The sequence below is a fragment of the Sciurus carolinensis genome, chromosome 4, assembly GCF_902686445.1.
Source record: "Sciurus carolinensis chromosome 4, mSciCar1.2, whole genome shotgun sequence".
NCBI classification, from domain to species: domain Eukaryota; kingdom Metazoa; phylum Chordata; class Mammalia; order Rodentia; family Sciuridae; genus Sciurus; species Sciurus carolinensis.
This window is the reverse complement of record NC_062216.1, coordinates 162,321,065-162,335,971: the sequence shown is the minus strand read 5'-3', so window position 1 is coordinate 162,335,971 and position 14,907 is coordinate 162,321,065. Positions and strand designations below refer to the sequence as shown.

Here is a 14,907-nt window from a genome sequence, read left to right as displayed (position 1 = left end):
TTTAAAAGACTAAGACTGAGTGGGCCGGTTATATTCATTCAACGAACAGTAGCAGGTATGGCCCAAGTGCCCAGCGCTGCGCAGGGTAATAGGGAGAAGGCACAGGATGAACAAGAGAGAGGAGGGCTGCCAGGGAGAACTTCTCAACCCACTCTCCAAGGACAAATGGAAACAGCCAGCTGGGAAGTTTCGGCTACAGTGACCAACACGCACAAAGGCATCAAGGGGCACTTCCGCCCACTCCTTATTTAGTTTGAGCAAAATCAATTGAGGAAAGTCAACATTTCAAACCCCACAGAAACACCTGGGGTCTCTCAGCTGTTGCCCCAGCTCTGCAAAACAGCTGAAAGCGAGGGCTTTCACATCACCCCAAAGTGCATGACCAATGAGCCTGTGCGATTCCTGAAGACCAACGATCTCGTTTGCAGAGGTGAGTCCCGCGTGACTAGTTTCCTGACTCCTCGCACTTGACAGTTTAGCAAATTAGAAGGATGGGCAGGTGGAGAGGTGACAATAAGAAGGGAGACTCAAAACACAATAGCTCCTTTCAGGACACGGCAGGTGTAACAGGGTATGACAGCTCACTCAACTCAACAGGCATCTAATAAGCTCCAACTGTATCCCAGGCCCTCCCTTAGGCTTGACAGAGGATATAAAAACATATCAAATTCAGTGCTGGCCAGTTCAGTTTGGTAGGGACAAAAGTCTATCAACTGAGACAAAGAGAATGTCTGGTTGTAGAGAGTCTCTGTTCAACTGTGTGGATAATGAAGGAAGGATGGCCTGAGGCAGGGGACTCACCTGTCATTAAGGTAATACAGACAGTGGTTAAGAGGGTGGACTCTGAGGCCAGGTCATCTGCATTCAGACAAGTGATACTTCAGTTCCCTGTGCCTCAGTTTCTTCTTTTGTTAAGGGGGATAATAGAAGAACTTTTTCAATGAAACACTGAGGATCGAATAGTCAATACTGAGAAGGATGCCGGATCAGGTCAGCTGTTATTACCTCCTATCCAGTGTTTGTTTATCCTCTAGCGTTTAGAAGCCGCTCAATAAATATTGACGAACAAATGAACTCATAAAAGAATAAATAAACGATACTACTGAGTTAAAGGGGGGTAAATCTATTATAAAAGGTCTGATCTCCTTAACGTTTGCAGCAAAAGAGTTTAAGAAACAGGTTTGATATTAAATGTAAGTTTCAGATGCCTAAGACATTAATCACTCATTCCTTTACTCTCTTGCATACATGTCCTGCCATGGCAAACAAGCCCCAAGCAAGGAAGAGATCACAATGAAATTACAGCACATCTCCTGCCTGGGACTCAGGAGTTAAGCTTTGTGGTGTGGGAAACGCCGTGATGGCAGAGTCCCAACCACCACACACTCACCCTGCCCAAAACCAACTCTGTGGTCTTCTCTGTCCTTCAATTATGCTTACTCCAAAAAGAATAAACACAAACACTGTCTTTAAAAGATGTTAAGGATCACAAAAGTAAAATCTATCTGAAAAACACAGGGGCGACTACTGCAGAGGTACAGGGAGACCTGGGGGGTGTATTATATATGTAGCCCCTATTTTGCAGATGAGGAGCCCAGAGAAGTCACAGTACCCTGCCAGAAGGTACGACTTAAGAGAAAGGCAGACATAGATGGAGCCCAGTGCCCAGATGTGCAGACTGAGGGGAATGATGATCTCCCACAAAGGAAATATTGGGGGGCGGGGAAGAGGGGAGGTTCCAGCCCAAGAAGGAGCCTTGAGGGGGCGGGGATGGGGGCGTGGCACAGGGTTAAAGAATGATTGAAGCCGGACACTGGGAGATCGCCTTGGGAAGAACACCCAGACCCTCTGAGCTTTTTGGTGGAGACAGGTTTCCAAACAAAGCATAATCCAGTCCAAAGCTGCTAGTTTTTGCGGGTGAACCCCCCATGCTGAAGAAGCCCATAGGAAGCCCGTGCCTTCTCCCCAGATGTTCCGCTCTGTCTGGATGGTGTGCACACGCGTGTGTCCTCCTCTTTGGGGGTTGTGCCCTCCTTCTGCAGGCAGCAGAGGGGTGGGGCTCTAGCAGAGATCCCAAAGAGTCTCAGGGATCAACGCAGGTCCTCCGCCCCCAAAACACACATGTACCATTGGCTTCGGTCCTTTTTTCCCCTCCCCCACCTATGATCAAACCCAGGTGAAGGAATCCGGAGCTGCAGGGTCGGTTTCCAAAAGGTTTCAGCTGGAGCCCGGAGCCCTGCTCGCCTGCTCGCTCCTGCGCACGCTCCCAGGGCACTTACACACGGGCTCACATCGAACACATGCACACACTCGTATGTGTACACTTGGCACCCCCAGAGGCCGAGCCGCGCCCACTGCCTCTCTCCTTCAGCCCCCGGGAAACAGACAGGCAGCAACATGAATGAAATCTGCCCAGAGAGACTGCATTTCTGCTCCAACCACGCAACCTCCGGCCAAACCGCCGAATATGTAACAAAGTTTTATTTCGCTTTTAGAGTCTCCAGTTACGCTTCTACCATTTCCTGTGGAAAATTGAAGCTTTGAAGTGTCTAGCTCCGGCTTTCTCAGACAGGCAGGACTGCCAGCGCGAGCTCTCAAAAACAAGCGCCTGAGTCCCACCCCCTCTGCCGCCAGAACCGCGGGTTCAGACCCACCAGCTCCGGCCTCCAAACAGGGCGGTGCAAAGAAAGGACGACAGGACCTGCGGGAAACGCCGCCCTAAGCTGATAACCCCCTCCCCGAACCCCGCCCCGCCACCATCCTGCTTGGGTCCCTCGTGACACTCCTTCAGTCAAGTGGTGACAGCTGCAAATCCTTGCCAGAGGGAACCTAGACGGCAAGAGCTGGGAGGTCGGAATTAAGGGCTTTGTCCATTGCTAGGCATCCCCCGCCATCACCAGTTGTGTGCTCTGGACCCCCCCAAAAAATTGCCCGGGAACAAACTTGACCGGATCAGCCTGCTCGCTCCCCCTCCCACCACACGTACACACCTCGCCCCGACTGTTTCTAGGTCGAGCCAGCTTTTAACCATTCTGCCTTCACCGCCGCCCGTCCCTCCTTCCCCGTGGGAAGGGCCAGGCCGTGGGCCAAAAAGAGAACTGGATGGCGGAAGGAGGAGCGCGCCTCCTCCCGAGTCCTAGAGAGTCAACGCCGTGGACACGGGAATGTGGCATCTTAACGATCTAAACAAACGGGGTGCGGGTAGAAGACATGTACCAGGTGCAAAAGATCTCAAGCCCGCTTTTTAAAAAATGGTGTCGGGTTTCGCCCACGGCAGCCAGCCACCGCCCCGCCCCGCACTGGGGGTGGGGGCGGGGGGCGGAACCGTGCGCTCCCGAACCTAGGCTGCTGCAAGTACGCGCATCTCTAGCACCGTGAAGAACGTGCGGGCTTCTGGCCGCCTCCTGCTCCGCCGCCCGCTCCAAACCGTGGGGCAGGGGCTGGTGGCCGGAAAGACGCGGGAGGGGGACGGGAGGCAAACTTGCGCCGAGAGTTAGCAGAGTTGGGTGGGAGGGAGAGGCACCCGCGCGGCCACTTACCGCTGGCGTTCTTCCCGCAGATGAGGTGCTGGTAGGGCTGCAGAAGCCCCCAGATCTCGGAGTCGTTGTTGACCGTGTGCTCCAGGGTCTCTACGGTGAACTTGGGCGCCTCGTGGAGAGTGTGGTGGTGGTGATGGTTGGCTGCAGCGGCAGCTGGCGGGACTGCGGCGGCGGCCGCGGCTGGCGGGGCGCAACAGCTACTGCCCCCGCTGGCGCTGCTGGCTGCGCTGCAGGCGCCGCCGCTCGCCGCTCCCCCTCCGGGCGCCTCCCGCTCCTTATCCACCGCGGGGGCAGCACCGGGGCCTGAGCTCGGGCCTGGGCCGGAGCCAGAGGCCGAGCCGGGGCCGCTGCAGCTCCGGGGCAGCCCCGAGGCCACTACCCGCGCGTAGATGTCCCGGAAGAGGCTCTCCATGCAGGCGGTCAGGTAGATGGCGGCGTGCTCGTGGATGCGCAGCGCCACGCGGCTGTCCACCATCCAGCGATACACGCGGCCCACGGAGAAGGTGAGGCCGCAACGCGCCGACTTACCGCGGCCCAGGCGGTCCCCGCCAGCACTGCTCATGTTGTAAAGGGACAGTGCGGCCAGCGCCGCTGCTGTGCAGTGCGCCGCCAGGCCCCAAGACAGCACGATCTCCATGGCGCTCTGAATCTCGTACTTGGTGCACTTGGCGAAGCGCAAGCTCAGGCGCTGCGCCTCTTTGGCGATGCGCACCAGCGCCCGGCTCACCAGCATCGATAGCTTAGCCAGCGCGTCCTTGGGCAGGCTGCCGGGTGCCACTGGGCCTGCCCGGGGATCCCGCGAGCGCAGCAGCAGCACCTCCAGCTCCTGCAGGGTCCAGGGGACCTCGTCGAGGTCCGGCAGCAGCCGCGAACAGTGCTGGCCGGCGCAGTCCAGCCCCTCGGAGTCTTCCACCAGGGCAGTGTTGACGGTGTCAAAGCTGTTGTGCCGGCTGTGCATGGAGTCAGTTAGAGGCGGCCAGCAGCTCCCGCCATACGGGGACGCCGGGTGCGAGTCGGAACAGCACAGAGACAAGTTGGAGGAGCGCACCGAGTCCGCCGCGCCACCATAACCCGAGTCCAGCGTCAGATCCTCCAGCGTTCGCACCACGGGCTTCTTACCTCTTCTGGCCATCGCTGCGCCACTTCATGCTGCGGCCGACTGGGAACCGAGTGGAAGGAGCGGCGAGGAGCAGCGGGCACCCGGGTTCGCGGGGCAAGCGGACTCCGCGCCGCCTCGGCTCACTTTTCCACCAGGTGTTATCAGCACCAAGTATTACTACTTTCGGCTGCCTCCCGGAGCTGAAATGCACAGGGCAGACCCTGGAGTCATCTTCCAGAGTCTGGGCCAGAACTGGGGCGCACTGAAAAGCGAGCCAGACCGGGAGGGAAGCTCCCTCCGGAACTCGCCCCTTTCATCCAAAATAAAAAGTGTCTGGCCCGGTCCTCCCTGGGCCTGAATGGGTGCAGAAGCTGCCGGGCGCCGTCTACAGTGTCCGAAGGATGGAGACTGCCCCAAATGCCGCCGCAGCAGCTCCGCGGGCAGCTGGCTCCCTGCTCTCAGCTCGCGGCCGCAGCTCCCTCGGTGCCCGCCCGCCCCGCACTGAAGCACCGCGGCTGCCAAGGCCGCTGCAAACCCTGGCGAACCTCAGCAAACCCCGGGCAGCCAGCTGGGCGGGCGTATGCAAAGCAGGAAAGGCGTAGAGCCAATGAGATCGGAGGATGCTAATTACTTCGCCCTTTTAAAAAAAAATTCCTCCTCGCCACGTGGCCCCGCCCCTCAAACACGCCCCCGGCCTTGACCAAGGCTACAGGAAGTGGGGAGCGGCGGCCTAGGAGAGGGGGGACCCGTGGGAGCGTGAAGACGCGAAAGCTGCTGCTGTGCTGCTGTCCCTGCCCCTCGTGCTTCCGGCTTGGGTACCATAACGGGAGGGTGTTGGTTTAGCAGATGACCCTACAACTGAGGTGTGCTCCCCCCAGCGGTTCACAAAGAGTCTACCCGAGGGTCACTTTCTGCCCCTGCCTTTCGGTCTTCACGTTCCTTTTTAAAATCAATACTTGGAGGTAGTTTTCCTTTTCTTACTCTATCCCCCACTTTAGGTACCCAAACCTCTGTCAGCTCTTCTTTGCTCCATGGTGGAAGGAAGTAAGCCAGGAGAGCGGAGAGGGGCCAGTGTGATGGACGCCACTGGAAGGCTGAGTCTCTACCTGCCACCTGGGTTTGCTAACTAGGCCGCTTTGTTATTTGCAAGCAGGAGAAACCTGTGTGCATCCGTCAGAGTCCTGGGTGGGGTCCTGGAGGAAGGATTCATGCCCTGCTTTGAAGTTCTGGTGGGTGTTCTTCCAGACAACTAGCTGCATTAGTGTCAAATGGCATTATCTTGTTTACTTGTGGGCCCCCACGCATGCACCCTAGCAAAAGCCGTCCTTTTACATGGAGACCCCCAGTTCCCCACACAGTGCCTCTCAGCTTAGAAGTCCACTCCTACAGTAAGCCCATTCAAATCTCCCAAAAGTAGCAGGGTGCTTCCACGGCCTCACCCCTTGCTGTGGTGGCTGTTGTCACTCAAGGTTGTTACAGTCTGTTTATTTGTCTGGATTCCACACTGGGCTAGAGGTTTGCTGTGCACAGGCCTGGCACAGAATAGGTGCTTAGTAAATATTTGTAAACTGATGATGGAATAGAGGACATGCTTTAAAACTGTTGCTTGGATGTTCAACAATGGCCAACAGGTAGCTGAAAAGATGCTCAGCGTCACTAATCATCAGGGAACTGAAAATCAAAACCATAATGAGCTGTCACCTCACACCTGTGAGGATGGCAGTTGTTGAAAAGTGGAAAGATAACAAGCATTGACAAGGACGTGGAGGAAAGAACTCTTCCTTGTACACAGCTGCCGGAATGTAAAGTGGTACAGCCACTATGCAAAATAATGTAGAAGTTCCTTAAAAAAATGGAGCTACCCTATGATCCAGCAGTCTCACTTCTGGATATTTATCCAAAGGAAATAAAATCAGTATCTGGAAGTGCTGATTGCATTTCCAGGTCCATTGCAGCATTATACAATAACCAAGATATGGAAACAACTTGTGTATGTCCACAGATGGAAGCATAAAGAAACTGTAATACAGATAGATAGATATAGTGGAATACTATTCAGCCTTTAAAATGAGGGCTATACCTCCATTTGACAATATGAAGTACATGGAAAGCATTATGCTAAAGGAAATAAGTCAGACACATAAAAACACATACTGTCACTTATATGTGAATCTTAAAAAAAAAAAAAAACAAAAAAAAACAGCGAGCCAGGGTAACAATTACCAGGGGTTTAGGTGTGCGGAGGGCTATTGGTCAAAGATACACACTTTCAGTCAGAAGATGAAGAAGTCCTAGAGACCTAATGTAAGGACTACAGATAATAATGATGTAACCTTGAAATTTACTGTGAAGGTAAATCTTCATTTTTCTCATACACATGAAAAAAAGTAACTGAGAGGTGATAGGTATGTTAATTACCTTGATGGTGGTAATCATGTGCAATGTATACATTATATCAAACATGGAGTGCACCTAAATATATATAATTTTTATTTGTCGATCATACCTCAATAAGTGGAGTTGGGGGGATTATCTGATTTTTTCATATCTATGAGCCCCAAATTCCTGGTCACCCTGTACCCACCATCCTAATACATGCTCATCATCTTTCACTGTGACTATTATTATTTTCTACCAACTGCTCTCATCTCCTGCCTCTTCTTTTTCCAAACCACCCAATCCAATAAACCTCCAAAACCCCAGCTCTCATTTTGTCATTCAAAAACATTTAGCATAAAAAAAAAAACATTTAGCATATCAAAAAATTCAAAGACTCTCCACTGTCTTGCAGACAACCTGACTTTCCGAGACCTCACCGGGTCCCCAACGCTGATGGTCTTTAATGGACTGAACCCTGCCTCCCTCTCTGGCTTCCCTCATCCCAGCCTTCTGAACACGCTTGCTCATGTAGATATGCAGACATGCACAGATGCACCCACACACATATATACATGTCCACCCTAGGCTCTAACCCTTCTGCAGGCTCTTGCTGGTTTTCCAAGTTGGCATCTTGTCTCTTGCATCTGATAGGCCCTTGCAGGTGCTGCTGCCTCTGCTTACATACCCACCTACCCACTTCCCCATCCGGTAAGCACCTTCCTTCTCATCCACTAAGATTCAGCTCCAGGCTGCCTCCACTGTACAATAGTCCTTGATGCTGCCTGCTCTCTATCCAGTCTGGACGGGGGAAGATTTCCCCGTCCCTATTGCTTGGAGCTTGTTCCCAGAGCCCTGGTCCCTTCTTTGCACATTTCCCTGGTGATCTCATCTACTCTGTGCCTCCAGTTACCACTGGTGTGCTGATGTTGCTTGAGTGACAACTTCTCAGTAGCACACAGGTAGCAAGAGAAACAGGAAAAGCCTCATAGCAGAGAAAAACTGAAAGCAATGGGTTAAGAAGTTAGTTGTTTCCTTTTGTGGCGCCAGGTTGACTTGGATTCCAATATTGCTTCCGCTGCCTTTCCAATCATGTACCCCGAGGTCACTCATCCAATCTCTTTACACCTTTATTTTCTTGTCTTTGAAATGCCCACCCCCAAATCACATCCACTTTCTAAGGTTGCAGGGGTTAAATAAGATCTTTCCATGTATAGAATTTAGCACAAGATCCCACATGTGACAATAGCTCTATAAATACCTGTTAGTATTTTTTACATTGTTCTACTGTTTTTGCAATGAACACTTATGGAGTAAGATGGAAACAACAACAAATGTAGAATACACCATTCAACTTAGCCTTCACGCCTGGGAGGAAATGCCCCCTCCTCTAGGCGACTTTGCCCGTCCCTGCTCTTTCCTCTTCTTGGTCTGCAGATGTCCTGTGCTTGTCTTCTCTCCCTCCCAGATGGCACACTCTTTAAAAGCAAGCTCTTGCCCCTAACATAGTGTCAGTGCTAATGAACATGCTCCTTGGCACTATGGATAAGCCAAAGCACGTGTCTGACTAGTTTCCAAAAGTAAATCCTTTGCAATGATGTTAAGCACTGAAGATGTGTGATCCCAAACACTAACAATGAAAAGCACAGCAACCCAGGTTCAATATTAGCCCCCATGCTACTAGAAAATTCAGTTGAAGAAGAGGAAGGAGGAGAAGAAAAATGAAATCATTCAAAATCAATCCTACCTCCTGGAGATACCAACATTAACAACTTGTATTGCCTTTTAAAATCTTCCCCAGACTCTTTCTTCTGACCATGTATATTTTTACACACAATTGGGATTACTCTGTAAAATTATTTTGCATTTTGATTTTTCCTCAAAAAAGTTTCTGAAACTTTATAGTATAATCATTTCCCCCATATGATTAAATATTCATCCAAAATATTGAGGTTTGAATGAGGTTGTGGGACAGTTTGGCCAGTGCTGCAAATGATCTGTAGTATGACTGACTCTTGGACAGCACTGTGCTGGCCGTGGAGAGCCAAGGGGACTCAGCTTTGCTTCTGGTCCTGCTTTTAGTTGAAAAACAGATGTTAATCAGAGCTGCAAGTGCAATGAGTTTCCAAGGAGGGGAAGTTCAAGGACTACACACACGAATGAACGGATGGTATATGTTTCACCACATCATTTCTGAGCAAGTCCCTTGCAAATATCAGCCATTTCCAAATGCACGTGTACATGTGGATCTCAGCCATGATCCCTTCACTAAGCATCTTCGTGTATGGAAGACTCTAGAACTGGAGATTATAAAGGAGTTTGCCCAATTTCCTTCTGCTGCAAAACAGAAAGAGATGCTTGTACCCACTTCTGAAGTCTCTCCTGAAAGACAGAGACACCATGTCAACATACAGCAGCTTGCTTATTCAAGGATATTGCTGCGCCTGTTAACATCAGGCAACATTTAGAGCAGATCCCTGTGCGAGCCTGGCCTCCTAGCAGTGATCCTTCATGTCTTGGGGGTCATGTGTCCTTTAGCAAACTTGCAAAGTCATCAAGTCTCACTAGAAAAGTACGAGTGCACATGGACATTATTTATATGCAGTTGGGAGAAAGTTTCATAATACCTGGGGTTAGCTGACCCCCAGATTCTACCTATTAATATGTTGATCATTGTCATCTCCATCACTTTTTGAGAATATGCTTTGTGGCAGGCACCGTTTTAAGGACTTCACACGTACCTATGGCACAACATCCCCATTTTATAGATGAGGTTCTAAGAAGTTGTGTAATTCACCCAAAATCAAGGGGCTATGGAGTCACAGACACAGAATTTCCAACTGTAAAACCCTTTCCCTTGGCAGGTCCCACGGGGCTCTGATGGGGGCACGGAGTGGACTGGGGGAGTTCCTCACCCAGGTCAGGGGCGTCAAGATGACCTTCTGCAAGAAGTGACACAGGCACCCAACTTGAGGGATGAGTAGGGATTGACCACATGTGGAAAATCCTCCAAAAAGCAGAAAGAACAACTGCAATGATCCCAGGACCCAAAAGAATTCAGTCATTTGGAGGAACTGGCGAAAGTTCAGTGTGGCGGAAGTTCAGTTGCAGAAGCAACTGGTAAGAAATGAGGCTGAGGAGGAAGGCTCAGGCCAGCAGAAAGGCCCTGAGAGCATTTTAAGGAATTTGGACTGAATCCCAAAAGCAATTAGGAGACCCAGGTGAGCTGACATGTCTAACTTCCTTGGAATCCAGAAAAAGGTTGACTAGGAGGAGAGGGAAGGCAAGCAGAGCCACAATCATTCAAAGCCAACTCAACTGCCGGCATCAGGGGCCAGAGGTTTCATGTAAAGCTGTAACGGTATTATCCAAGCAAACGTACATTCCCTCGGCTCCATTAACCTCTCCTCTTCCCTGGGAGCCAGGCAGCTCTGTAGAGTGAGTAGGAAGAATACTCACATCAGAATTAGTGTGGCTTGTGTTCAAAGTTTGCTTCCCACTTTATCTGTTGCTTGCTTACTTTTGACTTCTATGAAACTGGGAAACTAATATTTATCTCGAATTATTAGGAAAGTTCATTAACATAATGCATGTAATGTGCCTGACCTATTTGAGAGTAACTGGTCACTTGTCACTGAGAAGAGGGGAAAATACACAATCCTGTAGTAGTCAGGATAGACTAGGTTATGCTTCAGTAACAAACAATCCTGAAATCTCAGTGACTCAGGTTACAATGTAGAATGTGGGTCCATAAGGTTACTCTACTAGCAGTATTCACTTAGGAATCCAGGCTGCTGGAAACGACTAGAAGATTCACATGTTCCCAAAGCTGATAAAGTCAAAAAAGGGATAAAGGGACATAAAATAACTCTGACTTTTAAAGTTTTCACCTGGGAGTTACCTACACCCATCATTCCTGTTCATATTTCACTGGTGAAAACCAGTCATGCAGCTGCATGTAAGTTCAAAAAAGTAGGAAAGTAGAATAGAAAGTGAAGTAGAATATTCATGAACAACCATAATGGCCACAGCAAATGTAGCCTTCTGCTCCGTCAGGAGTTCTTCTATAGGGGGCCAGTTTATTTAATTGACAGACTCAGGAGGAGATGCTGACCTTTCCAAGTTCATTATCTGCAAGCAATCTGGTCTGTTAAAATCTGAGAATGTGGGTGATGAGCACTAGGGGAACACTAAGAAAACAGCACAGGCATTTCTTGGGTCTCTGTACCCTCTGGGGTGAGGGTTAAATGAGATGGCAAATGAAAATTATTCCAGAACATTCTCTACTACATAACCCACCTGGCCTCTTGGGACTGAGTCAAAACTTCACTTCAGGACTTACCTGACTACTAAACCCCAGGCTAGTTCAAGTTCCTCTGCCATTAGATCTCCTAGAGCTTCCTCCAGAGCACATGTGTCCTGGTTTTTAATTATAGATTCATATTAATGCCTTTGACCCCAATTAGACTATATGATTCATGAGGGTGCAAGCCTATTATTCTGCTCACTGCTATAAACCCCAACACCTAGCACATAGTAGGCACTCAAGAAATGTGTGTGGGAATGGGTGAATAGGTGTCGTAGCACAGACTCTGCTCCCCAGATGATTCTACAATGGCATTTTCTACCCTGAAGTCTCTACCCCTAAGCAGATTCTCCAATGGGGGATCTCAGTGACTTTAGGAAAAATGGGCCAGCCTGGTGGCTTATTGGTGCAACAAGTCCTCTATTCAAATGTAAGCTCTCTAAGGCAAGGGCCACTGCTGTCCAGCCAGCACCTAGAACAGTGCCTGTAAAGCACCTGAGCAGGAAGAACTTCCTCTTCCTCTTCTCTTCTCCTTCCGGCTCCCACACAGGTGAGCCAGTGAGATCCAAGGCCAGGAATCAATCAAGTCTTTCTTGGGTAACTGCTCTGTACCCACTGTGGGAATTCTAAAATAGAGAGAGAGTCTCTTGTCCATTAGGAACTTCTGCTCTGGGTGGTCCAGCCAGAGAATAAAAACCACTCTAGAAATAACAGAATACAAAGAATCAGGTAGAGAGGAGAGGACAGGCCAGCCGAGCCACGCGGCAGGGAGGAGGTGACTAGAAGTTCCCACCAGCAGACAGCACCAGCCACCCCTATCAGGGAGGCCATGGAGGAGACAGTGCAGGGGAGGTAGCTCGTGGTGGTGGGGACACTACGTGGCACTGGGGGATCCATAAGTAAGAGGCAGCTGCTGCCAGGACACAAGCCGGAGTGGGCAAGGAAGGACCAAGACCCCGGACTCGCTTCTCTGCCTCCCCCATTTTCTGCCAGAGCCCCCCACTGGCTCAACCCACCCAGCAAGGGAGGGCGACGGAGGGACATAAGTTAGACCAGGCGGAGCCCTGTAAGTGCGGGTGAGGGAGAGAGAGAGGTCAGCCATGGGCCAGCTCAGGAGGACGAGCCTTTTGTAGGTGAATTACGATACTACGTCCATGTGGTGCACCTTCAGAGGACGCGTCAGTTGGTCCTGTCACCTTCCCATGTCCTTACCTGGAAAAGCCGCCGGTCACCTCCTATTTTTATTGTTCCCAAGAGCCTCTCTCTTGGTCCCCGCCAGGCTGGTCTCACCTCCCTGTTCAGACTCCCCTCCACCCTGGCTCATTTTCTACATCAGGTCCCATCACTCTCAGCAAGAGTAGTGATGTCCAGCCTCAATGGCTGCTGTCCTGCTCTGGTGACCAGCCCTGCAGGCCCTAAAACGAACTGTAGTTTCTTAAATAAGCGAGTGTCTTCTCATGCTGTTCTGTGTACTGAATGATGTTACATTGATTTTTTTTTCCTATTTACTCCTACACATCCTTCAAAGCCCAGGCCAAATATTACCCCTTTGTGGTAAGAACTACTGCCCTCCCGTCCTGCCCCACAGAACTGGCCCCTTCCTTTGATTCTTTTCTTTAAAACATTGAACACGTGCCTTCATTACAGCCCTTTCCGATACTTATTAGCTCTGATCAGTGTCATCAGCAGCAGCTACAGCAGCTTTTTGCTTTTTTTCTCTGTGTGATGAGTAACGGTTCCAAGTATAGGTCATAAAGACCCTGGTTTAAGTATCAGTGGCTGGCAGTATGATTTGTAGATGCATTTTTTTATAGCAAAACCATATGCCTTTCTTTCTTTTATTATTATTTTTTTAACTTTTATTTTTACAGACTGCATTTTGATTCATTGTACACAAATGGGGTACAACTTTTCAGTTCTATGGTTGTACATGATGTAGATTCACCCCATTCATGTAATTGTAGATGCATTTTTAACCCCTGAATTTCCACCTATTATTTTTGTGTGTGTAGGAAATTAATGCCTCCTAACCTTCCGTAGGTCAACAAGACATAGCGGTAGAGACCACGCCTATCCGTGCTCAGCCTGGCGCACGTGAGAGCTCCAAGTCCCAGCTACCTAACCCTGATCTTTGAACCAGAAACAGGATCCTGCTGCATACACTGATTTGTAATCTACTCTTCTCATTAAATCATATCACTTTTTTTCATGTCCTTAAGCAATTTTTTCCTCCAGCTTTTTATTTAGAAAACTTTCAAACAGAAAAGTAGATAGATAGATAAACATCCTGTCCACCCCTCGCCACACTGACCGGTACTAGCGTTCGCTCCCTCCGGGCTCTGTCTGCAGGTGTGTGTGTGTGTGTGTGTGTGTGTGTGTGTGTGTGTGTGCGCGCGCGCGCGCGCACATGTTGCCTGTAAGCTCCTTTTTCTCTGCACTATTTGAGTCAGCTGCAGACATCCCGACACGTTAGTATGTGTCCTACATTACTCTACAAGAAGTAGCACTGATATTATCTAATGGTATAGAAATCCTATTTTAATTATCTCCTGAATGTGCTCCGTGGTGGTTTTCCTGACCTCATTTGTAATGACTCCATGGAATTCCACAGATGTCAAACGAATTTCTCAAGGAATCTCTTATTGGATATTTAGGTTCTTTGCAGGGTTGCATACAGCTCGGAGGCAGGGGGAATGTCTTTATAACTCTTGTTTGTGTATGTGACGTTTTATTTCCTTGGGCAAAAAAAATTCTACAGTGGCATGTGGCCCAAGGTAACGCAGCATTCTGAGAGTTGGAGGCCCACAGCTACGTTGCCCTCTAAGTAGACTGGACCCATCTCCCTCTCCAGCAGTACAAGACCACCTGTGTCTCCTTTGTGAGTCCTTTGGCACCTCTTATCATTATCATTTTATATTCATTTATATAATAAGATAAATAATAACTGATACTTACATACCATCTCTGATGTGGCAGCTATGGTTCCAGACACATGACACTGTCCATCTTACAGATGAGGACACAGGCTGAGTTTCAGCAACTTCCGAAGGTCACATAGGTAGGAAGCAGCACCCGGTCCACTGAATCCGTAGCCTGTGCCCATCTGTTACCTCCTCTGTGATATTACCTCTCTCTCTCTCTCTCTCTCTCTCTCTCTCTCTCTCTCTCTCTCTATCTATCTCTCTCTGTCTCTCTTTTGTTTTTGGTACCAGGATTGAACCTCAGGGACTCTTGACCACTAGCCACATCCCCAGCCCTATTTTATGTTTTATTTAGAGACAGGGTCTCACTGAGTTGTTTAGCACCTCACCTTTGCTGAGGTTGGCTTTGAACTCGAGATCCTCCTGCCTCAGCCTCCGGAGCCACTGGGATTACAGGCATGCACCATTGCGCCCTGCTATTACCTCTTCACAGAGTGTCTCACGTTTATTTTATTATTATTTTATTGTTTGTTTTGTTTTGTTTTTTATTTTCTTCTCTTAAGTCTTTTATATCTTTGCCTGGATTAATTCCTTGTTGGTTATTTTTCTTCTTCTCTCTCTTTCCCCTAAGCTGTTTGCCTTTTTGTTATTGATTTTGATGAACTA

General features: G+C 49.4%; 1 protein-coding gene across 3 annotated transcripts in view; it reads right to left on the bottom strand.

Annotated features, from left to right (window-relative positions):
• The window catches only part of Abtb3 (ankyrin repeat and BTB domain containing 3), a 268,246-nt gene extending 263,121 nt beyond the window's left edge, over positions 1–5,125 (bottom strand). For all 3 annotated transcript variants that reach the window (XM_047551618.1, XM_047551620.1, XM_047551619.1), the window contains exon 1: positions 3,540–5,125. In XM_047551618.1, coding sequence (XP_047407574.1) covers positions 3,540–4,671 — 1,132 coding nt within the window. In that variant the 5' untranslated portion in view covers positions 4,672–5,125. The remainder of the gene's footprint in view (positions 1–3,539) is intronic.
• Positions 5,126–14,907: the final 9,782 nt, after the last annotated feature.